This window comes from Thunnus albacares, chromosome 13, assembly GCF_914725855.1.
Source record: "Thunnus albacares chromosome 13, fThuAlb1.1, whole genome shotgun sequence".
NCBI classification, from domain to species: Eukaryota; Metazoa; Chordata; class Actinopteri; order Scombriformes; family Scombridae; genus Thunnus; species Thunnus albacares.
The window spans coordinates 15,607,533-15,635,267 of NC_058118.1; the positions used below are offsets into that span (position 1 = coordinate 15,607,533).

A 27,735-nucleotide genomic window follows, 5' to 3' on the forward strand; every position below is an offset into this window, starting at 1 on the left:
AGAGCACAAACAGTAGCAAATGAAAACATTATTTACTAGATATCTGGATGTATTTAGTGTGACTTTCAGGCTATTATGCACAATAATACTGAAAATTATTTAATTTCAGACAAACAGAAGACAATGCTTTTGTTGAATTCTTTTGATTTTTTTTTTTTTTATTCTCTTGTTTAGAAACAATGATTCTGTTTTCTGTCACTTTGTCAGAAATAACCAAGCATGAATCAGCTACTCAGCTAGGTTTGGAGCCTCTCCCCACACAGCAGAGGGCTCACGTCACTCACTCACTCTTTTTGTCTCTCTCATACACACATATTCTCACAAACACACACACACACACACACACGCCACACTGTTCCCCAGCAAACAGCATCCACGCAGGGTTTTGGTGGCACTGTAGAGATATTGTATCATAGCAACACCATAGCAACGCTGCCTACAGCCGAAACAAAAAAGAAGCCAAGGCAGTGCCAGAGCAAGCTTTAGATTGCTATTGCTTTAGTAAGGTGAGTGGAAAGTTCACATTTCAGCATATCAATATGATAGGAAGACCCTGAAAAGCTATGATGTTTAATCTGCTGGCACAGAAAGCGTCATACAGTATATTTACAATACAGGCTGTACGTATATCTAAAATGCAGATACACACACACACACGCGCACACACACGCACAATTTCGAACATGCTTCCCAGAAGCAGTGAAATGGTCACATGTCTTAGACATTGTATAGCATGACAGCAACAATACCATATACAGAGATATAATGACAATAACTTTAAAATAACATTTCATTTCGATAAGATTAACACTGAAAATAGTGACAGAGAACTAAATCAACAGTGATATCCAACACAATTCATGGACACGATGAGTGTTTTCCTCTCTGTGATCCAAATCCCTCATGTACTTGTTCTTCCTGAACTAGTGCACTTTTCACAATGTAGCGCTGACATGTACCCATCTTGTACTGGTCCTGGTCATTGATAGAGATATGTTAAAGCACAGGAAATGATTCATCTTCATCTGTAGAAGGTTCTATTATAATCAAGTGCATTTTATTAATGAGGATATGTTAGTAATAGGTTACCAGCTTTGTAGAAGAGGTAAAAAGGCTGATGTAGTAGTTCATATATAGATGGATTAATTATAAATTGTGGTTATTAGAGACATAAAATGTAATTTCTGATTGACGGTAATAAAAGCAGGTGATGGGTGAATGTGTCCTGCTCTTTTCATGTCTATTCAGTTATACATCTAATAAGCAAAATGCACAAATGCACAGTTTCAATCAAATTAGTTGAGAGTATTTCACTGGCAGGCCATGTGTCATTTTAGAAAGATGGAGTTCACATAGATTTCTCAAAATATTCAATATAAATATGGGTATTCTACTTTTAGTCGTAGATTTTATGCTATTTTTGATCATACATACAACAAAATCAGTTACTGCTATGTGTAAACTTCAGGTAAGGGTGATAGGCATGATAAAAGGATAGGGATGATATAAAATAAACACTATAGCAACCATTTCATGATCATGGCTGCTAGTGCTGGCTGTTTTATTAGGTGATCTTCTGCAAGATATCGGATTAGTTCAGATGAGGATTTGGAAGAATGACCTAAAGCAATAAATACTGAAACAATACTCTCTGTTTACACAACCTCATCCTTCTGATAATGCAAATAGTTATGAACTAATTATATAAAACATCAAATTAGCTGTTATATGTTTGGAATCAGAAACAAATGATGTGTTCTTTGAAGATGCCGGTGCAGAACTCATTCTAGTGCTGCCATGTGGACTCGTGTGCCGTTAGTGGAATACATGACAAAAATCACTCTTCCCTTCCTTTCTCTGTGTGTGAATGATTGTAACTCAGTACAGCATGGTACAGTAAAGCCAAGTGTGGCACAGCAGCGTGAAAAGACACCTAGATCAAAGTCTATTTCTAAAGTCCACTGCCTGGATGATTCCCCTCCTGGGTCACTAGTTCTCAGGCCCAGCTGCTTCGGCAGTGTCCCCCAAGATAAAGCTTGATTCCTGATGTTCATATCTTGGCCTCAGTGCTTGTCTGATCTTGCGGGAGAAAAGAGGAGCGGATCCTTTGAGCTTTATTAATACACAGATGACCAAATGCCTTGTTGTACCATTCTGGAGATTTTCCCCTGCAACAAGAATAGCAAATAACACACATTAATGATCGCAATGTTGATTAAAACCTTGACTATGAGAACACTTGAAAACCGCCCACACCTGAGGTCCACTCTGGAGATATGTATGAGCCTGGTCCTCCCCGTCCCACAGGGCTCGAGGAGGTACTGTGACTCCAGCACGACCCCCCTCACTGCTCCCACGCGTGGGCTGTCGTCGTGTTCAATGGACGCGCACACCAGCGCACAGGAGCCTTTACACATGTCTGTGCGCCATGATCTGAGGGGGTGAAGAGACAAAAAGCAAAAAAACTGTGGGTGAAGTGATGCATTTGATGTGGGAATGTGAGATATTGTTAGGTAACCTTTTTATAGAGTATGATATTTTAGAAATGTGAGTGTTTGAGCAGTTTGAGACTTAAAATACATGTTGCAACTATAGCTGTTCATTTTCAGATTTTTCTGTTGGTATTGACACTGTAACACAGATTGCTCACAGTACGTGAGATGCACAGTTCAATTATGAATAATTCTTTAAAATAATATCTTCCAAAACATGCCCATTTAGAAACATTAAAGTCAGTTATTCTGACCTTAGTACCACGTAGTCACAGCTGGGTTGAGGTGCCATGTTGTGGCAGGAGTAATGGTACACATCTGTTTGTTTATCCAGCGTCTCCAGAACCTTCTCCTGCTGTAGTTCGATCTGCCACAGGGGGCGCTCTCTCAGCAGCCGCTGCAGCACGTCGTTGGGAGTTGCTGACACCTCAACACACACTCGCCAACGCCTTAGAGGGTTACCATCTCCCACCTTACACACAGACACATCACGAGTATTAGATAAATTGTGACGGTGTGTAAAAGAGAGGAAATAAATTTGAACATTGAACAATTGAACAAATTTGTGTGTATTTGGGTTTAGACCTTTAAACCTCTAGAGTTAAACAGCCTGTTTTTTGTGCTTCAGTATGGAGACACTAAGAACTAAAAATGACTGTGTAATGCAAAGTATGTATTAAACAAGTTGTATAACAATTTTGTTTCTGGTGTATATTTATAAAGACCATGAAATTCCCTGAATTCTTTTCTTTCTTTCTGTGCCGCCCCTTACAAAGTTCCACAATATTCAAGAAATTCAAGGCCACAGAGAGAGAGAGAATAACGGTTCATCTCACTAATACAAACATACCTTTTTAAATGCCAGTTCTGTATGGTCAGTAGTCGAACGAGACACCCAGCCTTTGCTCTTATCTTTGGCCTCTTTCAGCAGGTTCTGGACCAGCCTTTCTAGGTGTGCATGATAGGATCCTTCTTCGTCCTCTTCTTCCTCGTCCTCTTCCACTTCCTCCTCGTGAGCCTTGCACAGCTCGTCCAGTGGCGGCACCATCAGCTCAGCCTCCATGTAGGAGTTGCGAGACTGGGTCACCATCTCCTCTGGGATCTGGGGAACAGCCGGAGGACGTGCAACAAATCACATAACATCAGCTCAGGCCTAAAACTAACATGTCTAAAGCTGAAAAGAAGACTTAAAAGCCCAATATGGCTGTCTTGTCCATTCTCCATTTAAAATACTGCATTTGAACTGAAATTTATCCAAAAATAAAATGGCATAGTAATGAAAATACGTGGCACTAACTCCATAACATTTTAATATCCAGTGTCCTCTGCCTTTCAAATATTGTCATCCTGCCAAACCCTCTAACTCCAACATTGGTCATTTTCATGTTTTGGAGGAGGAATTAAACAATTTTCTGTGGGTTAAAAAGATCCAACTAAACTCCTCAAACCACATTAGACTGAAAATGCATGGTAATCAAGCCTGTTTTCAGCCTCAAGGTAATGATGATATACAGTTTTAGAAATGAGCTCATTAAACACAATTATACCGTGGCCTTGGATAATGACAACTCAGCAGGGGAAACGTCACTCTGCTTTACATAGATAGTTATTTTGTCTGTTCATTTTGTATATAAAGACAAGATTGTGCATTATTTCTTTGTAAACAATTGTACAGTTTCTGTCAGTCAGTCATCATTTTTGCTGTTATGCAACCCTAGAAATAGCAGTCAAGCTGTCATATAGGGTATATACAACATAAAAGTAATCAATTACTGTCGTAAATCATAAATCCTGACCTGAAAGAGACGCTGGCACTCAGTGATCATGTGTGCCAGACCCTGGGTGGCAGCCAGGTTCTCGTTCAGGTCTTTCTGATCGGGGCGGCCGGTAGTGTACTTCCTCTGGATTGACCTTGAGGAATAACATAAATCATGTGAGCATTTACACAGAGAGAGAAAAGAAAGCACTCCATGATTGTTGAGGTAAAAGAACTTCTATCATAAGGAGTTCCCATATGAGTTCATAGGAGTTCCTGATTTTAAGGTAGAAAATTACATTATCATTATACTGCTTCTGTGAAACCCACAGAGCTGTTCAACTTTATAAAATATATAAATCAATTATCATATTAATGTAGTTTGTGATAATAAGAGCAAATGTAAAAAAAAGAAGAAGTTTAACATAAATAAAGTGGCATTAAACTGATTCGAAATTGAACCTAACATCATGTAATCAGGACATAAATTTCTCTTGGATCCCATGTAGTAATTTATTTCCCATGGAAAAATGCAATACAATGCATCATTAATTCAGTCCTTGCAGATTGGTGTATTCATTAGCCTGTTCACGAGTCCATATGCGCACCTCGGTGACAGCGTCTCGTTCTTCAGTATGCTGAGGTGGAAGAGCGAAGGTCCCAGACAAACAGCCAGGTTCATCGGTGTCATCTGGTTCTCCTCCACCAAGGAAGTGACATCTCGCAGGAAGAAGAGCAACGTCTGCAGGACCTCCCTGTTTTCATCCGGCATTAACAAAATAGCCGCTCTGACGGCCTGCAACCTCTGCTCCTTCGGGACATCTAAAGAAAAGAGGAAGTGAGGAATTTATATCAAAACACTGTTTCTGTGAGTTTTGGCTAATAAGGTCCAGAACTGATCAAAACACACTCAGTTGCAGCATTTTGGACACAGTTACAAATATTAGTATGTCATACATGAAAAGGTTGACAAAAAAGCATCAAGGGATTATTGCCAATGAGACATTAAAGCTGTTAGTTCCTCACTCATTTTGACTGTGTGCTATGTACACTCCCTGAAAACTCATGAATTTGAAACTCTGAAGAAAAGAACAAACAGACTGCTGACTGAATTTTTACAAAGGCCAGCTAACCAATTAAAACTATTTACAATCACATCATTTGAGGCAGATGACCTTCACTTTGTTGTCGCTGTCAGTATTTGACACACACTGGATTCTTAGCTCCGAGGCGACTTACACTGATAAATATGCAGGAAGGTTTCCCCCAGCTTGCTGGTTAGCAGAGGTTCAGGCAAGTCTCTGAAAAACTGTTTGACCATATCAGCCACATCGTAAGCTGACTGATCCTCATAGCTTACAGAGTCAGGGGACAGCTCGCACTGCTGCCTCAAAGCCTGAATACGTGACTTCACGCCAGACTTGCGGAACAACCCCACCTGAGAGAAGAACGAATGAGGTGAAGACAGAAACATGAAATCAGACAAAGCCGATGGGGGAAGATGGTAAAGATGAGACAGGAAATGAAAAAAAGGCACGTATTTGTGTTATGTCCACTGTCTCATGTTTGAAATAAAAATAACCAACAATAGCACTACATTAGACTATAATTCAGTCTTGCGAAAGCTGTTTTCCTGTCTAACCTGGTCCAGACAGTGTGTTCTGAGGTGGCTGAGGGCCTGCTGTAAACACAGAGGGAGCGGAAAACCACAGCGCTGGACATGGACGATGAGGGGAACACCAAACACACTCTTCTCTTTGTAGTCTGGCACCTTCATGCGCTTCATAAACTTGGGCACAGACCTGGGAGCGATAGACAGAAAACAATTAGGGAGGTGCGTGGGAGAAAGAGCGGTCCATGCTTTCATTATCTTTCTCTTCATGTAGATGTATGGTCAACAGAATTTCCCTCTTGGGGATAATAAAAATGAACAGGACTGGTCGTTAACAACATAAGGATGTGTCTGTGTTTGTTGGTCATGGCGACTGGTGGTTTGTGATGTGCAGCAAAGGATCTGAGGCCAGTTTTTGACCGACGCTGGCAGCATGAATGAACCCTGTTGTAACTGCCAGTGTAGTGTAGTAGATGAGGTGGATGTGGATGGCTTTTAAACCTGTGTGTGAAGGTGTTAATTGTGTGTTTTTCAGCTCCGACAGATTAAGCTGTGGAGAAGCTGAACAGAGGAAATACAGCAGCAAAAATAATAAAGACACAGTTCCATAGAGGATACAGCAAAACCTGACACACATACAGAACATATCTTCCTCTGTTGGCATGGAACATTTAAATAATATGGCTATTAGAATACAATGAACAGATTGCTCATTCAAAATGAACAAAAGCATGAAGACTTCTAGTACTTTACGTAAGGGACTGATCACATTCGGCTCTTATGTGCGTGTTTGCATGTGTGTATACGCACCACGTCCAGCCATGTTTGTTGGACATTGAGTATTTCTCCATGATGGCGGTGAGGCGGAGCAAAGAGAACTTCTGCAGCAAGCTGAGTTGACCTGCTGATTGGCTACTGATCTGCAGCGAAGATGCTGGCTGGTTGAGATGATCAGATGTCCTGAAACTGGGCCATCGCAGGCTGGGACGGGGGGGAGACAATACCGATAAGGAACGAGAGGCGCAGAGTGATGCAGTCAATGCAAAAGTCTTATCTGGTCAATTTAAAGGATCATTCTGGTTTGTTACAACTTGGGTCTTTTTATCATAGTTTTTTTTATCATATTTCCTGAGATGTGTTAATGCAGTTAGCCATGTTAGCCAAACTAGTTTTGATGAGAAAACAAAGGCCAACAGTAAACATCTATCACTATTTATAGACTGTTTTAGCTTTCACCTGACTAACTTACCGCACATAGTTTTTTGTGTGCAATGAGGAATTACTTCTGACAGTTCGGATGTCGTCACTTTTGGTTTTAGTGCTAAATAAAGTTGTTTAGATAATCTGCTGAACTTGCTTGTTTACAACCTGTCTGATTGTCCGAACACTAATTTGTTCCCTTGTTGGACTTCATTGTGGTGATGTTGCAGTGTTCCCAGATCTTACCAATTGCTTTGTTGAGGACAATGTTATCATTATCAATAGAAATGAGGGTCAAAACTGCAAAAATTAGACTTTATTTATAATAAACCAGAATTATCCTTTAAATGCCTGAACAGCTACTCACCGTGGTCTTGTCAGTGACGCCCCAACTCCAGAATCCCGCCTCTCACGACTGGTCCCTGTGGAATCAGTGTCATTCAACGAGACGCCGTCTCTCTCGCCTTCACTGGGGGTGGTCCTGCCCTCCCCTTCCTCCTCTCCCTCCCCTGTCTCACCCTCGGGCAGCACACTGCGGCTCCAGTGGTCCACTATCTGCTGCAAACCGCTGACGTGCTGGATGATGTCATCTAGGTGAGGGAACAGATTGTCCTCTTTCTCCAGGTCCAGCAGGTCTCCCGTGCTGGCGTACAGGTGGGAGCCCGGCACGTTGTCATAAACACTCACCCTGCTGCCACGTGGAGCTCCCGGACAAGGCTGTTTGGACAGAGGTTTACCAGACCAGGGCCCACCCAGGCCATTGTTGGGTGGAGAAGTTTGGGACTGTGTCTGGGGGGCATCGTTCCTGTCGCCAGGAGAAGGTGCCAGGCTCTCTATGGACAGAGCTTTTGGAAAGGTTCCTGGCTTATGGTCTTTGGGGATGTGTATGAGGAGGTTTTCATATGAGTGAAACTGGTTTCTGCCAAACTGGCTCTGTCCTTCAGTCCTCTTACCCTGAGAAGGCAACTCCATATCCTCCAGGTACATGCTGCTTCTCTTGTTGGCAGTTCGGGGTTTTGTACATACATGCTCTTTCACATTGGGCGCCACTGTCTCAGTTGCGGGGCTTACACTCACCATGGATTGGTCTTTACAATCGTTGCTAAGGCCGACAGAGGATATGTCACCATCGGTTTGGTGGCTGTGTTTAGGGCTGTTTTCTAATTGGCTAATGGGAGTACACTGGAGCATCTGCAGCGCTTGAGGCTCCTCCCCCTGCAACACTGGTCCACTGATGACCAGCGGCGGCCTGCGATTTGAGCTTTTCCGCCTTGTCGACGGCCCCCATGTGCGCATCGCTTCCATTCGACGCAAAAACTCTTTGGCTTTACTCCGCCCTCCTTGCCCATGACGGCTGCTCTTGATTGGCAGCGAGTTGTAGTGTGGAAGCTCCCTGGGTGGTTGGTAGGAAGCGGAGAGGGATGCCATAGATATAGAGTCAGGCATGGCAGAGGCGGAGTCCTCACTGTGGAGCGAGGAGATTTCTGTGATCTCCTGCTCACTCAGGTCTGTCAGCACACTCTCACTGCTCACCGTGCTGTGCAGACCCTCCCCCTGACCTGTTGGGCTGCCTTCATTGGTGTTGTCCAACAGGAAGTCTTGTAGACGAGACCAACGTCGGCTGCTCCACTCGAATGTCCACCGTTTACTAATAGCCAACGGGTCATCTTCATCAGAGTCATCACCCTAAGGAAAGATAGATATTAAATGAGAGGAGCTAGATCCCTTTAAGCTGTGTTCATATAGTTAGGTTCCTTTGGTGTGAACCACAGAAAAATCATGAATGAATATTTTATGTTACTTACTAATCCATTTAGGATTTACTACAAATAAATCAAGAGTTGTAAGCACAGTGCCACATGGAATGACATTCATTGGATTTATCCTGCATCATCAGCGCTACTTATGCTGCATTTCACTGCGCTTGGAGGTTTTATCCTCTCTGGAGCTCATAAAGAGCCCACACAGAAATATCTGAATATGAGCATTAGTTGAGATCACAACTGGATTTTATCAAATGTCATAAATACCAATGCTGCACCATGAAGGGGGAAATGGCTGAGACGTGGTCAACATTCAAATTGGGTAAACTGGTTTTGTTTAGCTTCTGCTACCAGAGTTCCTAAGTAGCAGACAAAGACCCACCTTATAGAAGGTCTGACTGCAGTTGTTTGATCCAGTTTGAATGACATACAAGTAAGTCTCATCATCCTTAAATCAACTGGACCAAATGCAAATGCACTAGAATGTGAACACAGTCTGAATAGCATAAATTACATCACTGAGGAACATGGCATCACGTTTTCGGATGTACATTGTCAGAGACAAAGACCTAATCAGCTACACAATGAACAAAAATGAAACTGTATAGTCCTCCACAAAGAAGAAATACAAATCTATTCATGACACATTATGACAAGCACTTTTTTACCAGCAAAACAACAACAGAGAGTTAATTAAGATGATAATGGCTTACAGTATAAATAATAATTGTCTTACTTTCTTCTTGGGGTGGCTGACATCCAGCTTCATGGAGGCACACTTGTTCAGAGTATTTAGACGTCTAAAATACGCACAAACACACACGGTCAGTCAAATATTCTAGAGCTGGTAGGTTGGATATGTCACTTTCACTGTATTATCTCTCACTCCTCACTGCCACTGTCTCCCTTTCCTTCTGAGTCTGATCATTCACTCTCTGACATGCCTCGCCTCTCCATTTTCCTCTTTGATCTTCTTTTCTGACTCTGTCCATCCCTCTGTCCCACAACGCCTTTCTTCCCCCCCCACCCCCCCGCCTTTTTCTCCCCTTATTCTCCTCCCTCTCCTCTGGAATCACTCCCACTGGGAGTGATCATCACCCTTGATGAGTCCATCTTCCCTGAATCAAACACTGTTCCTCCCTTCTGCTTCCCTCCCTCCATCCCTACCCCTGTCTCCCCTCCATCCCTCCATCCCCACCCCTCTTTCTCTTCCATACTCATGAATGCTGGGGGCAACCTCCTCACCAAAAAGTCTCTCTCAGTCTGCACCCATTCTTCCCGCCTTCCAATGCCCCCCCCCTCTACCCTACGGCAAATCAGGGAATGTGAACAGTAGCTGGTTAGGAGGGTGGTGTCGGTGTTTGTGCCTTTCAAGATGGGATCATTAAAAACATGTTTTGGGGCTCGTGACCTCTGTTATTTGAAAGATTTCAGCCTCTAATATCACAGTAGGAAATCCCCCTTTGTACACTGTTTACTTTCTCTGTTCTCTCATACAAACTGGCAGACAAGGGATTGCTTGTTGCTACATAAAAACCAGAAAAATACCAATAGGAAGAAGCAAGCTGTCATATCAACCGTCTTTCTTGCTGGAAGTAAACATTCACATTGGAAAAGTATACAGAGGGTGCCATTGTAGGAGTCTCCACACCCTGTATTTCTGCTGCAGGATGGTACAAACAACTCTTCCTGGTTGAAGGCGCATATATACAGATTTTGAATTCTATGACAGCTCTATGCTTTGTACAGTGCTTTCTTGCAAGTATATAATCTAAAATTTAAACAGTTCTGTGAGGAGCAATGCCACGAACAAGAGAGAGGTCATTACGAGTGTGTTTTACAGCTCCTGAGACAGTTCTCAGGGGGTCTGATGTGTTTTCTCTCATAATATAGCTGTCAGGAATTACTAACACTATAATTACCACACCCTCCTCTCCCATAGACATTTGAGAGGCAGAGGTCAACAGAGAAAAGAGAAAAATGGGGGATGTATGTGGGTAGGTATGCTGGTGCAAGCAGGGAAAACTTCAATGAGAAGAGAATAAGGGATGTGTAAGAAAGATCATAGTTGAGATGCGCAAAGGGACTTAAAAACATACACTCAAAGCCATCTGGTAGACTTTGTTGGCATCCCCTCAGTCCTTCCCCATTACCCCTCAGACCCCCACCCCTGTTTTGCCCCCTGAGGGTCTCTGCTCTTTGAATGGGAGATCAGAGCGTGGCAAAGGGGAGGGGAGGTGACCAGATCAAAGCCTGGATGTCTGAGGGGGAGACAGGGATGGGGAGTTCATTATGAGTTGGGGTCAGACATCTAATGATTAGCGGTTAGCACCAGGCCACAGGGAAAAGTCAGGGTACAGAACGATGGGGAAGAGAAGAGGAATGTGTGATTTTACTGGTGTTAAATGTGCAATTAAAAAGATGGAGACAGAAAAAGCGGTTTGTGTGTGTGTGTGCAGGTATCCTTACCGACATAGAGGCTCCACCAGGTCCCGATCCAAGAAGTCGTGGTCCCTTTTCACTGAGGAAATATCAATTGGAAACTGGGAATCTGTGAGAGAAAGAAGGGAGAAAGAAAGTTTTGTTAGTTAATGATTGACAGGAGACAGCAGTTTTCTAACTGTTCATGAAGTATGGCACAACTGCAGCTACTACAGTAAACACCTGTCATCTGCATTTATAGTTTACAGAGCACACACACACACATTTTCGAACCCCAAAATAACTTGGTTTCAACACAATGCCAATGCCAAAATGACTCAAGCCGTTTATTTTGGTGATTCTCTGTGTGTGGTGGCAGTCTGCAGGCCTCATGTGTGCCGGGAGCAGCCACAGAGTCCAAGAGGCCGGCATCCATAACCCCACATTACTGGAGCTCACAACATTTGTCAGAGAAGCGCAGTGTGTGTGTGTGTGTTTGTGTGTGTGCTGCCTAAGAAGGACTGCTGGATTTTAAAAAGCTACTTCTTAGATTACTGGGGCCATTTCCTGTTTGTGCCTCAGCTGTATGAGACCCAATGATCGTCACATGAATGAGTGACTGTAGGTTTTCAAGAAAGGTGGGAAAGCAAGAAGGAAGGAGGAAAGATTTGAATGAAAAGTGAAAAAAAGAGAAAGAAAGATGGATCAAAAGTAAGAAAATGTACACTGAGAGAGCGAAGACTGGAAGAAGAGTGGTGAGTGAGTTGAGGCCGAAAGGTGGAAGAAAGAAGAGAGAAAAAGAAGCTGTGAGAGTCCCAGTAGTGATAACAAGGCCTTTCCCATGACCCCTCCCTCTGGACAGGAACTGAAGACTGGAAATAGAACGCAGCGGCCCAGAAGATGGGGATACAGAGATGGAGGGATGGCGGAAAGAGAGAGAGAGAGAGAGAGAGAGAGAGAGAAACAGAGATGATGGAAAAAAATAAGACCGCGTCAGAGAGAACGAAAATCAGAAGGAGTGAGCGAAGATATTTGAAGGGGCAAGGCTTTGTGTGAAACGACGCAGCTGGGTAAATGCTGGCTCCTCTGAGTGTGCATGTGTTTGTCTGTCTGAATGTGTGTGTGTGTGTGTGTGTGTGTGTGTGTGTGTGACCTTCATAGAGCTGGGCATACTGTGGAAATCCCGCTGCTCGGAGCCAATCACAAGCCTCCTTAGCCTCAATCTCTGTAAAGCAAAAGAAACAGTAGAGGCACACATGAACATAATGATTTTTTTAAAAAATATTTTTGGTTCTATATTATCATAAAAAGCATCTGTGTCCAAAACCATCATATGATAGCTCATCATTTTTGTGGAGGAAAGTCCCTACATGATTGAATTTTCCTCTCAGAACTGCAGTGGAATGATGTATTTTCCATTCTCAACTTTATGTAGAGTCTGAACTATTTGCTCTCTAAAAATATATAAGATGAACATAGAAAAAAAAAAAGAGATAAAATATAGACAGAAATAAAATGAGAAATAAAGAGCATGACATTGTATTTATCTGGTATTCCTATCCCAGCATTTTTAGCATACGGGGGAGGAACATCTCAGAGAATTAAATTTTCCTCTGGGAATTCATTGGAATGATGAGATTGGAAAAGCTGGAAGTGAGCCAGTGAGGGACGTACGTTATCTTGAGAGGACAAAGGAAACATTTTACACACTTTATATATCCTGTACTTTCAGATAAAACCCGCCCAGATATACAGTACTAGCAGTTAGATGTCAGCTGTTAATGCATAAAGGGCTTACAGGGCTTACACATGGCACCACACCCCATTAGGTGCTGCTGCCAGCACCACGAGACGCTTTACAGGCATTTTGTTTTACTGCTTTTTTCCGCTAGCATATGTATTGCTCACACTGCTAAACTGCTTGTGTGTGTGTGTGTGTGTGTGTGTGTGTACATTTTCTTTATGAGCAGAGCTGATTAAACCACTCTGCAGAGTTTTGTGCTGACAAAGAAATTTGCTTGATTTTGGTGCCAGCGATCCCACAAGTTTTCAAAAAATTATTTGCTTGCAGATTCAGAAGTACAGCAACTTAAAAGATATAATATATACACTGAGACATTCACATATTTACGCACAAACACATTTACACCGACACATATACACATATACAATAAAAAAACTGTGCAGAAGAGCTGGGAATAAAGTAAGACCGCTCTTAAACTGTTAATTATAGAGAATTAGGGATGGAAAGTCCATTACAGAACAAAATAAGAACAGAAGAAATGAATAAATGAGGAGTTCAAAACAAATATTAACTTCTAGGGCTTCTAGGGCTAAATTGTCAACTGTTTTTTTCCAATTAATAGTATGTAAAATATCAGAAAACAGTGAAAAATGCACATCATTAGTTCTAAGAGCCCAAGATGACATCTTCATATCGCTTGCTTTGTCCAACCAACAATCCAACACCCAAAGATATTACACTTATTCTCATGTAAGACAGAAAAGCAGCAAATTCTCAGATTTGAGAAGCTGGAACCAGATGATGTTTGTTTGGGCTCAAAAAAAGTAATGTTCGGTCAGTCAATAAACTTCCACACACTGTTAAAAAACGTACTACAATACTCTATGTCATTCTCATCGAACGAAACACCAACAGCAACTTTATTCCTGCATCGCTCTACATTCTGCAGTCACTTCTTTCAAAACCCCACTCATTCACATTCACTTGTCTCTTTCACTTATTCAGACATGCTGGCAGTGAACGGGTGAGGCACCGCAGAAACACAGGGGACAAAGTTCCAGCAGGGCGATAAAAAGCCTCCATCCTCACCATCACAGATGAGAACGGTCAGAGGAAATGATCCTCTCACCGCAATCCAGCAATTACATCCCTCTCCCAACATTCTCAGCATAACTCTTCTCTCTAAATCACACACGAAGCAACACGAGGCTAGTGAAAAATCTCCTGAAAATAAACTTGGAAGAGAGAGAAATTCCAGTGAGCGGCATTTGACCAGCATTCCCAGTCTGTTTGGGTGAGAAATCCGAAAAAATACAGAAACTTACTTGAAGCCCTCATGGTTCAGGTGATGACATGCTTCTATATCTTTGCTCAGAGTGACGTTTCCTCTCCATCCCATGGCAAATCTATCCGCTACTATCCAGCTTTCCATCAAGCGATTTCTTCCTTGCTGTCTTTCCAACCCTTATGTTTACAAGTCTTCCTCCTTCTTCCAGCCTGCCCCATGCAGGTTTTCTCTTCCCTCTAATTTTCTCCTCAACCTCCTCTCTCGCACTTTCTACTTTGTTAGGATCCACATACAATATCTCTATTTTTACGGCTCTCCCTGCCGTATGCTGCACTTTCTTCCCCTCGCTCTTTTTACGCGTCTGCTCTTTTTTTCCTTCCCTTTAAGTTCAACTTGAAATTTTGCTTTTTTCCTCTTTCTTGCTCTCAACCATATCTTATCCCCTCAAAATCTTTCTCTAAACAAAAATACTCCCTTGTGTGTTTTCCTTTATCCATCTGTCCACTTTGCTTCTTTCACTGAAACCTCCTCATCCTATCTTCCACTTTGCTCCTATAAAAACCCACTCGAAGCCACCGACTCCCCATCTTCTTTGTCATTTCCAGAGCTGCTGTTGCTCCATCACTTTCACGCAGGAAATGGCTAATTTCAGCTGGCGTTTGCATCAGCCGGCCCCTGAGGTCACAGACTGACGACTGGTGGACGCTAACTTCACATGTCAGCTGAACCTACTGGCAAGCTAGCAAGGAGACTCTGACCTCGGCCTCTGTGCAATACTGCAGACAAGAACAATGTGTGAGAGAAATGCAGTGTGTACACACACATACATTACACACACCAGCGCAGACATTTAGCACAGTCCAGATGTTGCCCCCAGTGAGTCAGAGAATGCAAAAAGGATGAGACAGGCAGACAGCTGGGGTGGGGAGGGCAGCCGAGATGGACAGACCCTGTGGGAAAACCACAGGGAGGAAGACATACCACACCAGCTGCTTATTTACTGAATGTGAGATTCGAACGATTATCGACTCTTTTTATAGAAGCCACTAACCAGGTGATATTCTACATTTTCCTATTGTCAATCCTATGAAAAGATCAAAACCAACAATGTAAAATCCTAAAAAACATGTATTGTCTGTGCATGTGGTTGAGATTTCCTCTGTGCCATAAACCTTCACTGTTTAAAAATGATTAAAAACACATTTAATGACACACAGTCGCAGCCGGTGGCACGTTTCTTTACAAGGAGATGGACGCTGTATTCCATTTGGAGTTGATCCCACATACTCCGTCCTGCTGCCATAAATACTCACTAGTGCACGAAATCTGCGGCTGACAAGCAAATGCACTATTTATTCCTTTCTGAGTAACATTGGCTAAGAAACTACAGCACCCAGCTGTTTTAGGAAGTTACGAAGCATTTAAAAAATGAAACTAAATATTCATGAGCCATTTTTGAATATTCCAGTGAGAGCCAGTGGGCTGGGGAAAGGAAAAAGTCTCTAGAAACACATTGTTGATTTTGTTTTCTTTCATTGGGTTTGTTGACAGTAACAAAAATCCTTTGTTACTGTCCCAGCCTTATCCTTTCAGCCCTTATTATACCATAAGGTGATTATTTAACGTGTATAGTCACAGCAGGTTTTGGTGCAGAATAATTAAAACCAACAAATTACCTCCTCAAGTGATATTACAGCTAAAGTTTGAGTTCTTTTTTCAAGAGCTAAAATATATTTTGGTAAATGCTGCTGTAAGTCTGTGCAGATGTTCAGTTGTGGTTGTTAGCTTCTCCACAACCAAAAATAGACTTGCTTTTGCACCAAATATGCTGCAATCTGTTGCATAAGAAATACAAAATTTAGTACATGGGACATACTGTAAATAAAGGAAATACTGTATAGTTGTTAACTCTATGGGTTTTTTTTTTTATTTTGTTTTTTTCCACCCTGATTATAATACTGATGTTTAAAAGTGTTTCAAATGTTTTAATTCACCACAACTGTTATCTTTTACTTCAGCAACTTGTGCATCACTGGTTGCCTCTGTAACTACAGATGGAAATGAGCTTTTCGCTGTATCTGGTACAATAAATGTATTGTGCATAATCCCTGTTAAATAAACAACAAATAATAATAATCCCCCTGTTTCACCTAAACCTAATTCTACATAGGATCTCAAAACACTCAATCTACACATTGTATTTACCCTGATTTTCCTCATATTGCATTCCAAAGGAATCAACAGTTATGAAGCCATTGTTGTCCCCTGATAAAGTTTTTTCAAAAAGCACAACATGGCGCATTTCACTACAGTGTTTGTGCCTGTGTAATTAGCTACATGTCTTTGTGTTTGTGCACAAAGGTACCAAGTGGCAAAGCTCCTGTCAGTGTGGGAACAAAGCACTGCCATTCATCTGTGCAGAATTTAATCAAGAGATTAATTAGTACACAAACATGTTATTAGTGGACCGCAAAACACACAAACGCACACAGTCAGACAGAACTAATCCAAGCTGCCTACCGTGCTTTTCCTTCAGTCTATTGCATGTCCCTGCATTCCTGCTGCGTAGAATATATGACAAGAGGCAGCAAGCCACTAGAACAACAGCAGGGAAGGTGGACAGATGGTATGTGTTTGAGTGTATGTGTGTGTCCGACTGTGTGTGGGTGTGTGAATATGGGCATCCATGTGTGGGACAAAGGGGCTGTAAGGTAATTCCTTACATAACAAGGGTGGCAGCTATGTTACATAATACACATAACACAAGCACCCTGATGTCTTCGCAGCTTTTCCTCTGAAAGTGTGCCTTTCTTTCCTCTACCTTTCATTTCCCCTCCTTTTATCCAACGCCTCCTTCATAAGCAAGACGACAATAACCTTGACATTCTGACAGCCTTTTCTCAGTATATTATGTCTGACTCTTACTGGGTCTCAAGGACCCTAAAGTGCCTTGCATGACATCATTTCCTGCCCTGGATTTCCCATGCGTCCAGAGTGGCATGTGAGCCAAGAACAGCAACAGGAAGTTCCTGTACTTAATATGTGAGTGGTACTCAGCTGGGATAATTGTTAGACAGACTGAGGCACACTAATGGATAATAAGCAGTAACAGAGCGTAGAACTAGAGAGTGATGGGCTGATTTTACACATTTAAATGCTGTTTATTTAAATGTGTCCTTTCAGTCAAAATCAATTAAATATCTCAAAGAGATAAACAGCTCAGAAAACAGGCAGAGGAGAGAAAATGACAGTTTGAAAAGGCTGAACAGGCATGAACTGAGCAGCAATAGTCTTTCTACTAGGCTACACACTCACATACACACACACAGACACACACACACACATACACACACACACACAAACACACACAGGATGCCTGGAAAGCTGCCATATTCCCACATAAGCTAAAGCACTTAGTCCGTCATGTTTAAAGGTCAAAAAGAAAAAAAAAAAGTAGTGAAGAAGGCAGAGGAGGAGTGATGGGAGAGAGGGAGGAAGGAAGGAAGGGAGGGACGTTAAAGACGCATATGTCTGTCCTGTCCCGTATGGTTCATCCGTGATGATGTCGAGCTCTCAGGAATGTACTGTAAAACAGAATCAGAACTGGCATGAAATCAGTGCAGGTTCAGGCACAGAGTCGCGTGTGCGTCACTGACTGAAGCCAGCGGAGGTTGAACAGTAAGAGAGAAATGTCAAGGCTGCTGTAAGTTAGCAGGTGATCATTATTAATAGCACAAGGGTTATGATAAGTGTTAACGGATTAGATTAATCAGAGTGTGAAAACAAACGGCTGTGAAGGCTGTGAAAAATAGGATGCGGCAAGAAGACTGAAGGTGATGAAGAAGTGTTGGTTATGCCACCTTTTCTCCAACAGAGGGTGATAAAGCAATGCATTTAAACTTTTGGCCATTTCTTATAGGAGCTTCAGGCTACGGTTACAGGTGTGCCACATCTTATCCAAACTATTATTCACAACTTATTTATTTGTAAGTTGGCTGAATAGAGCTAGTTTAGAGCTCAGCTTGGGCTGATAGTAAGTACAGCATCGTGGTGATTGATAGACAGTGAACATTTAGTTTGACAGGTACATTCAGTGAGAGTTGCCTGAGAAACAGCTCCCATTGAATGCTTAACAGAAAATACAGACTGGTAAACCTGAATAAGTGAGTGGAGAAACATAACAAATGATGCTTTCATACATGGAACTCTGGGTCACTGAATGGTTTGATGAGTATGAAAATGAGGCGAATCATGTGCTATGGCCTTCACAGTCACCAGATTTCAACCCAACTGAAAATTTATGAGAGATTTTGGACTGAGTTAGACAGCACTCTATGCTACCATCATCAAATAGCCTAATGATGGAATATCTTTGGGAAGAGTGGTATATATCTTGGAGAATCTATGCCAAGAAGCATTAAAACTGTTCTGATAGCTGGTGGGGAAACATCTTCAGACAAGACTTGTGTCCTAATTCCATTCTACATACTAGCTATACTATTTTTGAAGTTATTATACAAAAAACAAACGTAAACTAACAGGAAATTATACAGTCCACTTCCTTTGCGCATTGCATCATGGGAGAATGATGTCCATCAACAGCACCTTCAGAAATCAGGGATTTTTAAATAAGCAATGTATACACAGTGTTTTGCCACTTTTCTAATGTGAACCGACTACATACTGAAGACAAGCTTAGATTTAGTACTCAGTAAGGATTTGATACAGCTACTGTGTTGGTTTTTCATTTAACCTTGCAAAAACAGATTTTTTGTCCACTTGGGGGCAGCAGAAACAAGCTATGTTTTCAAATAGTTGCCTATTTACACAGGAGGCAGACGGAGCAACATTCGTACTTACTTGGAGTTGTGTTTCTGGCCACCTGGCCCATGTAAATCCAATATTCAATCTCGTATTAGCTCTGTTTTGGTCTCCACCAACATTAAGAGAAATATCTGGCTCTTTAGATGCTAAATGCACCACTTTGTTCACCACCTATACGACTGGTAACAAATGGCAATGCAGATTTCAGTGCCACTTAAATGCCTGAGCTGTCAATTGAAATATTCACCCTCTGGTGCTCTGAAATGGACCTTAAAGGCAACAGTTATCACCACACGTGCCTTCGCTAGCTAATATTACACTTGTTCTGATGGCAGCAGGCAGTCTACCGTTAGCTAGTAGCTACCATAAACATGGTTTAAATGGCTATAGCTAAACAGTCTATGTTGTGGCAGTATTTCACTCAAAAGGAGCCTGAATGTGCAACATCAAATTTAATGAAGCATCGTGTTGTACTGCTTGCGTGACCCAATACCAAGCGCCAAGCACATCAGCTGGCAACGTGGGCATCCCTGGCTTTGGCGTTAGGGAGACAATTATCAATCCCAACTCAAAATTTATTTTGCTGTTATTAGTACTGTAACTGTTATTTGGTGTTAAATTATTGTAGTCAGGTTATGCTTTATTTATGATGTGAATTTGTTATGTAAATTTGTTAATAGTGTTTTGTACTCATTTATATTTATTTATATTTAAGTATACTTTAAACTGTTAAGAGTTAGTATATTATTCAAGTTCAAATTTGCCTTTCAATAAAAAAAAAGCTGTTCTTTACTGTCGCCGACTGTTGTTTTGTGCTTTATTTTTTTAAAGTATCAGTTCAGGCACTGGTACTGTTTTAAAAGTATCCTTTTAGCACCTGTAACGTAAAAAAACCCAAATGATACCAAACCCTACCAGCTACTCACTAACTAATCTGTCTGCCATTTGGTGCTGAGCAGGTAATATACAGTGTAACGTTATGTGGGATTCATTTGGGAGTCATTTGAGCCATTGTTGTTATAAAAATATGAACTATTGTTGCTTTAAAATGTCACCCATCAGTATGTAGGCCATGTGCATATATAAATGTAAATGATGGGAGGGTCTACTGTAGATACAAATCAAAAACTTTTACTTTTGAGAAGTATCAGATACAGGTTTGGTTAGGTCACTGAGTTCTTTCTTATTTAAGTCTGTCTCAGAGTCTACCAGCTGCTGAGGAGTGGAATGCATCTGGGGCGTGTGTGTTTGTGTGCGTGTGTGCGTGTGTGTGTGCGCGTGTGTGAGGGACAGAGAAAGAGGGAAAAAAAGTGTATTAGTGCAAGACACAGGGAGCAAAAGTTTGATAAGTCATACCATCACCCAAAACCTGCACAGGCAGAAACTTGCTTCTCTATCTACATTCCTCACCTGCTACAGCTGTCATCTCTTGCTCTCTTCCCTACACAAACAGTATAATTTTTCTAGACATTTCATACATGATCCGGCTCGAAGAGACAAATTCATCAGCAGGGGGAAAAAGAAAACAACATACACAAGACCTGACACGTCTCTGCTCCTTCTACATACCATAATGTGTCATGGTAAATCTGACCAAAAAATACAACACAAACACAATATCTGATCTGTTGTACATGTACCAAAACATCCAAATAACAGCTGAAACAATTAGTGGATTAAACAATTAGTCGATTGATAGAACACTAATTGGCATCAATTAATTGTTTCTAGCAAACATACCAAACCATCTCTGATTCTAGCTTCTCAGTTGAGAGGAATTTTCTATTTTATATAGATATATTTTCAATATTTTTAGGTTTTGGATTGTTGCTTGGACAAAATAAGCAATCTGAAGATGTCACCTTGGGCTGTGGTAAAGTGTGTCTACTTTATGAGATTTCAGAGACTAAACGATGAATCGATTAATCAAGAAAATAAAAAAACAATAAAAAAACAATAAATAAACTCAATACACACTGAGAGAAGTCACTGGAACAACCTAAAGTCTTTGCTTTTGGCTTTATTACTTCTATGAACACTGGGATGTTCTGTTTACTCCCCGGGAAACATGAATCATGTGACAGGAAGTTGAGGAAGTTACCATGGAATACAAAGCTGACGAGTCGGTCAGGGAGGACATAGACAAAAACAATAACACTACAGTCCTTTAGGGTTTGTTATGACTTCTTTCAGATTTATGAAAGACATTTTTGGAGGAGAAGTGGCTCCATGTGTCAACGGAGTAAAGCCAGAGAGTGGGAGGATTGGCAACCTGTAGTGTGTAGGCTCTTGCCAATAAAGCATACTTAAAAAGCATGATGAAACAACAGAAGGACTGGCTACTTCTAAAAGTCGTGTCTGTTAATTTTCGGTGCAAACCCTCAAGTCAAGTCAAATATTGAAAATTTTCTCAGCGAGGATGACAGAATCTCACATGAAAAGGCTGCAATAAGAATCTCTCTTGATCAAAGCTTACACGGTTTGAATATGAACCCAGTTCTCTTCTACCTCTGAATGGACAAACAGATGAAAAGTCTTGAGTTCATCTACAGGGGAAAGGAAAACTAAACGGAAACTTTCACGATGTACGCTTCAAAAAAACAAACGGCAGCTCTATAAAGTTTAGAATCTATTTCATCTCTCTCTTGTAAAAACGGCAAATCTGGAGGATAAAATTCAAATTAAATTTACATATAAATACATTTCTTAAGAGAACATCCATCTCTCCAAGTCAGATATGATCAGGCCACACATACTGTGAAACTACCCAAATATCTTTTCCTCGGAGACACAAATCTAACCACACTGAAATTCTGACAATAAATGACAGACAAATTAAAACTCTGTCATAACTCTCTCCATTTCTACCTTGTGCCACCCTCCGGAGCAGTTGCTGGCGGGCAATGATGCGCGAGAGGCGCAGGGCAGACCGCCGCCGAGGAGTGTCGCCCAGCCTCAGGTAATATTCTTGTCCGTCAGGTGTCATGACCTCCAGACAGGAACTCTCGCTGGTGCTGTCGTTGTCGCTCTCGCAGTCGTTACTGTCACCTTTGGCACTTTGATCCACGCTGTCCACACTGTCATCGATTTCTATACTCCGATTGTCTGTAGGATCAGCACTGTCAGCGCTGTGGACTGTGTCAGCGTTCTCACTGTCCACACTGTCAGCGACGGTTATACTCGGAGGGTATGTAAGTTTTCTCATAACGACACCAACAGTAATATCTCCATCTTTGGTAGTTTCTATTGCATTGTCCGCATTGTTCAGATTGTTTACTATCTCCTCCCTCCCTGCAAGATTTGATCTGTCTGCACTTTCTTCTGCAGCCACACTGTCCGCGCTCGCTGCAGCGTCCACATCCATAATGGTCGTGTTGCCGTCCGCAGCCTCCATAACGTCACAATCTAATCCTCACTAACCTACAAGTCTTCCTCACTCTCGCCCTGATGAGTTGTTGTGTGAGCACTCCCTCTGAATTCCTGCCTCTAACATGCCCTCACTGGAAGCCCGAATCGGCTCCCCACCCGCCCGTCTCCTCCCTTCAACTTGCCACAGTCGAACAAACACACAAGATTCATCACACCACCTGACTCAGCTGAAAGCCCGTGTTCTATCCTCACACACACACACACACACACACACAAAATACACACATGCTGAGTTCTCAGCTGAGATGGGAGAAAGACTCTCAAACTCTTGCTTCCACAAGGACTTTGGTCACATGACCGGGAACCAATGGCCTGAGAGCTGAGGGAACACTGCCCTGCTTCCTGAAGATGTGCCAAAGACACAATTGCCTCAGGCATATGCGCATGTGTGTGTGTGTGTGTGTGTGTGTCTTTGTGTGTGTGCGTGTGTGTGTTTGTGTGTGTGAAGGGCATATCTGGGATGAGAGATGTGATCAGAGAGGGGATAGGCCTGGAAAAAAAACACTTTCCCAATGACCACATCCTAATGCGAAATGGGAAGGGGCAGAACAATAGAGAGTATGTGGGTGTGTGATTCTGTGCTGAGGAATGTATGTAGGAGCAAAACTGTTGTTACTAATGCTGAGTAGGACTGTATGCCATTGACGAATGTTCTATAAATCCAAAACCATCAAACCACATGACATTTAACATAATTGATCCAACAGATATACGCTATCCTCATTCCTTCCTTATCCCCCCCAAAAATCTGTTTTGTAGCTGTTGTAGTAAGCAATGCTAATGTCTGAAATGTGTGACTGAATGTTGCCATACAGTAACTGAGTTAGCAGATAAATGTATGGAATGCAGCAAGAGGAGGACGGAGGAGGGAAGTTCGATACTTTGACCTAGTTTGGTAGAATAGTGACTTGCCAAGACTAGAGGATACAGGGTCATTTTAATTCATTTTGGGGAGGTACAGTAATAGGCAGGGGGTAAGAGTGGGATTGGGGAGCACGTGAAAAGTAGGTCATAGCAAAGTCAGTTTCAGGTCAGCAGTCTCACACACACACACACACACACCTAATCTCAGAGTAGAGGGGTATTATAGCAACTTTTTAGTCAGAAAGGTGAGTGAAAAGTCTGAAATCCTACAGATGTGCATTCACCACATATCCAAACTCATGCTCAGTCAAATGAAGTCAGTGAAGTTGTGAAATATTAAATCTGTGATTTGATTTGATTAGACTGCCCTCTTGAGGCAATCTGGGAGAAAATTAACACAACTTTAATGTTTCTCAATGCAAGAGGGGAAGCATGAATTGACTTTGATGACTTTTCATGTCAGTCTGTACAGTGTATCGGTCCAACTTAAATAAAAATAAACTCAAAATATAATGCAGTGCAAACTTAATGACTGATGCAGGGCCCAGCAGGCTGGCAGACACAGTAACATGAGAGTGAACTAAATAGATGTGTGTAAATGGATTGGCACAGGGCAGGGCTGTAGTAAGTGGTCAGTAACACAATATGCATCGCTCTGTCTCAGTTACAGACAGGGTAGAAATCAAACAGGCAAACTAAAGAGGAGAATGAAACATCAGCTACAGTCATGTGACTGTAAAGATGAATAAAATATGCAGGTGGTGGTGACACAACCAAAAGCAGCTGTGAAAATTCAATATGATAGTTCTCTGTGAAGCTAGAAACAGCTCTAACAATTCATAATTCTACTCTGTGATACCCTCTGAAGCTTTTTAATGAATGCTTGTACTAAATACAAAGGATGTCGTTCATTTGATACCCAGCTTACAAAGATATAACAAGTTAATGATATCACTAATCATTATGCATAAATAGCGCCTTAGAAACTGACAGTATCAAGAGACAAAAGCTGTGCGTCACATTATAAAAAAAAACCCTCATGAGGTTTTAAGTCATTTAAATGACACTAATTTAACCAATCTGAATCAGACTGTTCAGTCACCATCATCTTTAACCAACAGTATAGACTCAGATACAACCAAGGACGCCTTAACATGTAAGGCTGCACTTGGGCTCAAAAGAAATATAAAATGATCTGAAATGTGACTGTGAGCAAAATAAACTAAAACTGTATTAATAAAAATTTGAAACCAAACAGAAAACTGACACGTTGAAATGTGAGTCACTTCTCTTAATTGTGGAAAAAAACATTCAGTAGCCTCTTGCATATTCTAGGGCTGTGGGCTTAAAGGAAGAATGACTTATAAACAAGATTTTCTTGGGCAAAACGTAAGAAAACATACCTTCTTGAAATGTTTCTCAAGGCTTGAACCAAAGATTACACCTAAATTTGTTGATGCAGATTTGAGATAATCTATTAAAGCACAAAGAGGCTAATGATTTTTTTTTTCTTCAAACACATTCAGGGCCACCAACATAAAATTCACTTTGATCAGCAGGAGGCCCTGAGACACCCAGTGCTGAACATAAGCCCCATAATTCAGCTAACCTACTGCGATCATTGGGTTTTACTCACAGCTAGCTGAGTATTTTCAGTATAGCAGTGAAACTAGTGGATGAAGTGGCAAACTGATAGCATATACAGTACATGAAGAATAGTTGGAAAGAGATTATTCAATATAAACATAATCTGTATACATTGATTTATCTCTGTCCATGTTTTCTAAAAAAAAAAAAAAAAAACACCTCCACACACACACCAACACTCACACCCAAGGAATTAAGACCCACAAATCCCACACGCATAGGGAGATCCGACCCCCACCGCTAACCTAAAAATCTGTGGGATTACAACTAAACCCAGGTGCTATTATGTGCTCTCATTTTTCACGCACGCACACAACCATACAGATGACTAAATGGAATCATAAACACTATGAACTTTACTTTAAAATCCAGTCAGTTTCGGCACTCATCCTCGCGACTCTGATCTGTACTTTTCTTATGATCACAGTGCAAATATGTGTTTTTTCATTGCATCTCTGACTCTAAAACATGGCTTCATCTGTGTGATATTTGGACTGCACTGCACATTTGACAACTAATTATTTATTTGGTACATCGGTACATGTGCTCTGCCTCGTGTGCTTATTTTTAAGTTGCATGTTACAAATGCCACTGTATTTGATTTGAGAGTGTTGCAGGGACAATAAAATAAAATTAACCTTGTAGGTGAACTCTCACCCATCTGCAGTTTTTTCTGTTGTACATGTGGCCACCGTTCCTGACAAATAAAATAATAAACTACACTGTTTCAAATTTAAAAACACTTTACCAGCTCTCGACATGGACTTCCTTACGTGATGTTCCATTCCTCTGACTAATTCACTGAGTGGAAAATGCACTGCTGAACACCAGCATAACGGTAAGGCCAGATGTGCACATTTTAAGGATTCCCCCCCATCTCCAAATCTGATCCAGACAGATGTGAACTGTGTGCCTTGTGAGCTGATGGGTTAAGCAGTGGGGTGAGGGGGGGAGGGTCAGGGGGGTTGGGGGATGGGGTGGGCTTTGGGCCATGGCTAGAGGACAGGATGAAGGGGTGAGAAATAAGAGGGAAGAGGATTACTGGGGCAGCAGGTGTTCTCTGACGCCTCATTTCACTATCACTGACTGGTGTTATTCTCCTATAGACATCATTATTCCACACAGTTAATTAAACATCATGCAATACTGAAAATGATCGTTAACAATGCCTGAGTAGCTTTATACTGCTTCTACATGCAATTAATCACTGCTATGCACTTGAATGCGCCTGACAGGCACTATGGCTTTGACCAACATGGTGGTCTGTGGTGGTTTGTGGCGCTGTGAATGTGGGAATGTTCATCGTTTAATTTGCTTAAGAGGCGCACATCTCAGTAATTACATTAAACCGAGGAGACAGCTGCAGCTCTCTGCATCTCTCTCTCTCTCTCTCACTTTTCTCCTTCCTCTCTCTCTCTCTCTCTCTCGTTCTCTGGCGCACAGTTAAGAGAGCAAGACATCTAAAACTCTGCGCATCCAGGCCACACTGTAAATATAGAGCAAACCGGCTGACCCCCCCAAACTTGGTGCATTGGCGCGTACGCAGAATATTTGACTTCATGCTGATAGGTACGAAATCTGAAATATCCGAAACGTTAAATCCCAACAGTTCTCCGGAAATAAGAAAGATAAGCCATTCTCCAGACCAGAACAACAAGCTGAAAGATTGGCATCTGAAACCCCGGCTGGACTCCTGTCCACAGCACATGCCTGTGCTGTTTTGAGCACTAAATTTGACAATGACCTTCCCAAAATATCAGAGAGCGCGCTGCGCATGACGATACAGGCATTACACAGAGGATATATGCAGCAAGATAAACTTTTGTCTACTATATCTGAATATGATTCAGTTGTTTCAATGGAGTAGCCAATACCTTGTAACCTAAATAAAAATACGGGCAAATTATGACCTCCTCCAGGAGAACACAAATATTCATCCATGTATTCAGAAATCTATTTTCAGCTCAGATGTATCTGTTAATTTTTTAAAAAAAAAAACACACCAGGGGTGCCTTCAGGTAAACCACTACTCATACTGCTGTTACAGTATGGATCTATTTGACAGACTTGAGTCAATCAAAATGAGGACAAACTGTACTCCGCATATGAACATAAGTTTCACTTCCACTGGTGTTGGCTCTCTGACCTGCCAGCCGTCTCTCCCGGACATTCCTCCACAGTAGATCCCAAGCCTTGGACGTGGAGTCCCGCAGCTGCTCGCTGATCGACCGCCGCAGCTGTAGCTTGGCAGACTTTCGCTGGGTTGTCATTGCGGTGCAGCCGGACGCATATTCCCGGACTGAAACCAGCGGACACCCGTTAATTCCTCAAGCCCCTTATGGAACGGCACCGGCTGACTGGGTTAAAAAAAAAAAAAAAAAAAAAAAAAGCAGAGAAAGTGCGCCCCGGCTGCGTCTGGCTGCCGCAATGGTCGTCACCGCTTCACCTGGTATACAGCTCCTCTCTCGCTGCGTCACCTTCCTGCACCAGCGGAGGCGGATCAGGTCCTATTCGCAGGATTCATCCAGCATCTCTGCTATCCTCAGCCCCCTGCCCGACTCATCTACAGTCGTTTGTAGGGCGAAGGTGCAGCAATGTTTCAACATAACTTCTGCATGTGAGGCTGGACGTCTGACAAGGCGAGCCAGATGTGAGAGGCGGTTTCCCCCCTCCCCAGGACTCTCTCTCTCTCCCT

The 27,735-nt window shown here is 42.0% G+C and overlaps 1 protein-coding gene across 3 annotated transcripts; it reads right to left on the bottom strand.

The window, feature by feature from the left end:
* Window positions 1-166: 166 nt before the first annotated feature.
* LOC122994902 (stAR-related lipid transfer protein 13-like) lies at window positions 167-27,735 on the bottom strand. 3 transcript variants are annotated; one of them, XM_044369667.1, is made up of 14 exons: window positions 27,187-27,735; window positions 12,398-12,469; window positions 11,293-11,374; window positions 9,560-9,623; window positions 7,428-8,746; window positions 6,671-6,841; window positions 5,891-6,050; window positions 5,488-5,686; window positions 4,857-5,070; window positions 4,289-4,403; window positions 3,343-3,594; window positions 2,747-2,964; window positions 2,257-2,433; window positions 167-2,168 (listed from the first exon to the last, which is right to left on the bottom strand). In XM_044369667.1, the coding sequence occupies exons 1-14, from the start codon at window positions 27,308-27,310 to the stop codon at window positions 2,051-2,053; spliced, it is 3,285 nt and encodes a 1,094-aa protein (XP_044225602.1). In that variant the 5' UTR covers window positions 27,311-27,735; the 3' UTR covers window positions 167-2,050. The 3 variants fall into 3 exon arrangements, with proteins under 3 accessions (XP_044225602.1, XP_044225601.1, XP_044225603.1); XM_044369666.1 differs by lacking the exon at window positions 27,187-27,735 and adding an exon at window positions 21,969-22,778; XM_044369668.1 differs by lacking the exon at window positions 27,187-27,735 and adding an exon at window positions 14,314-15,248.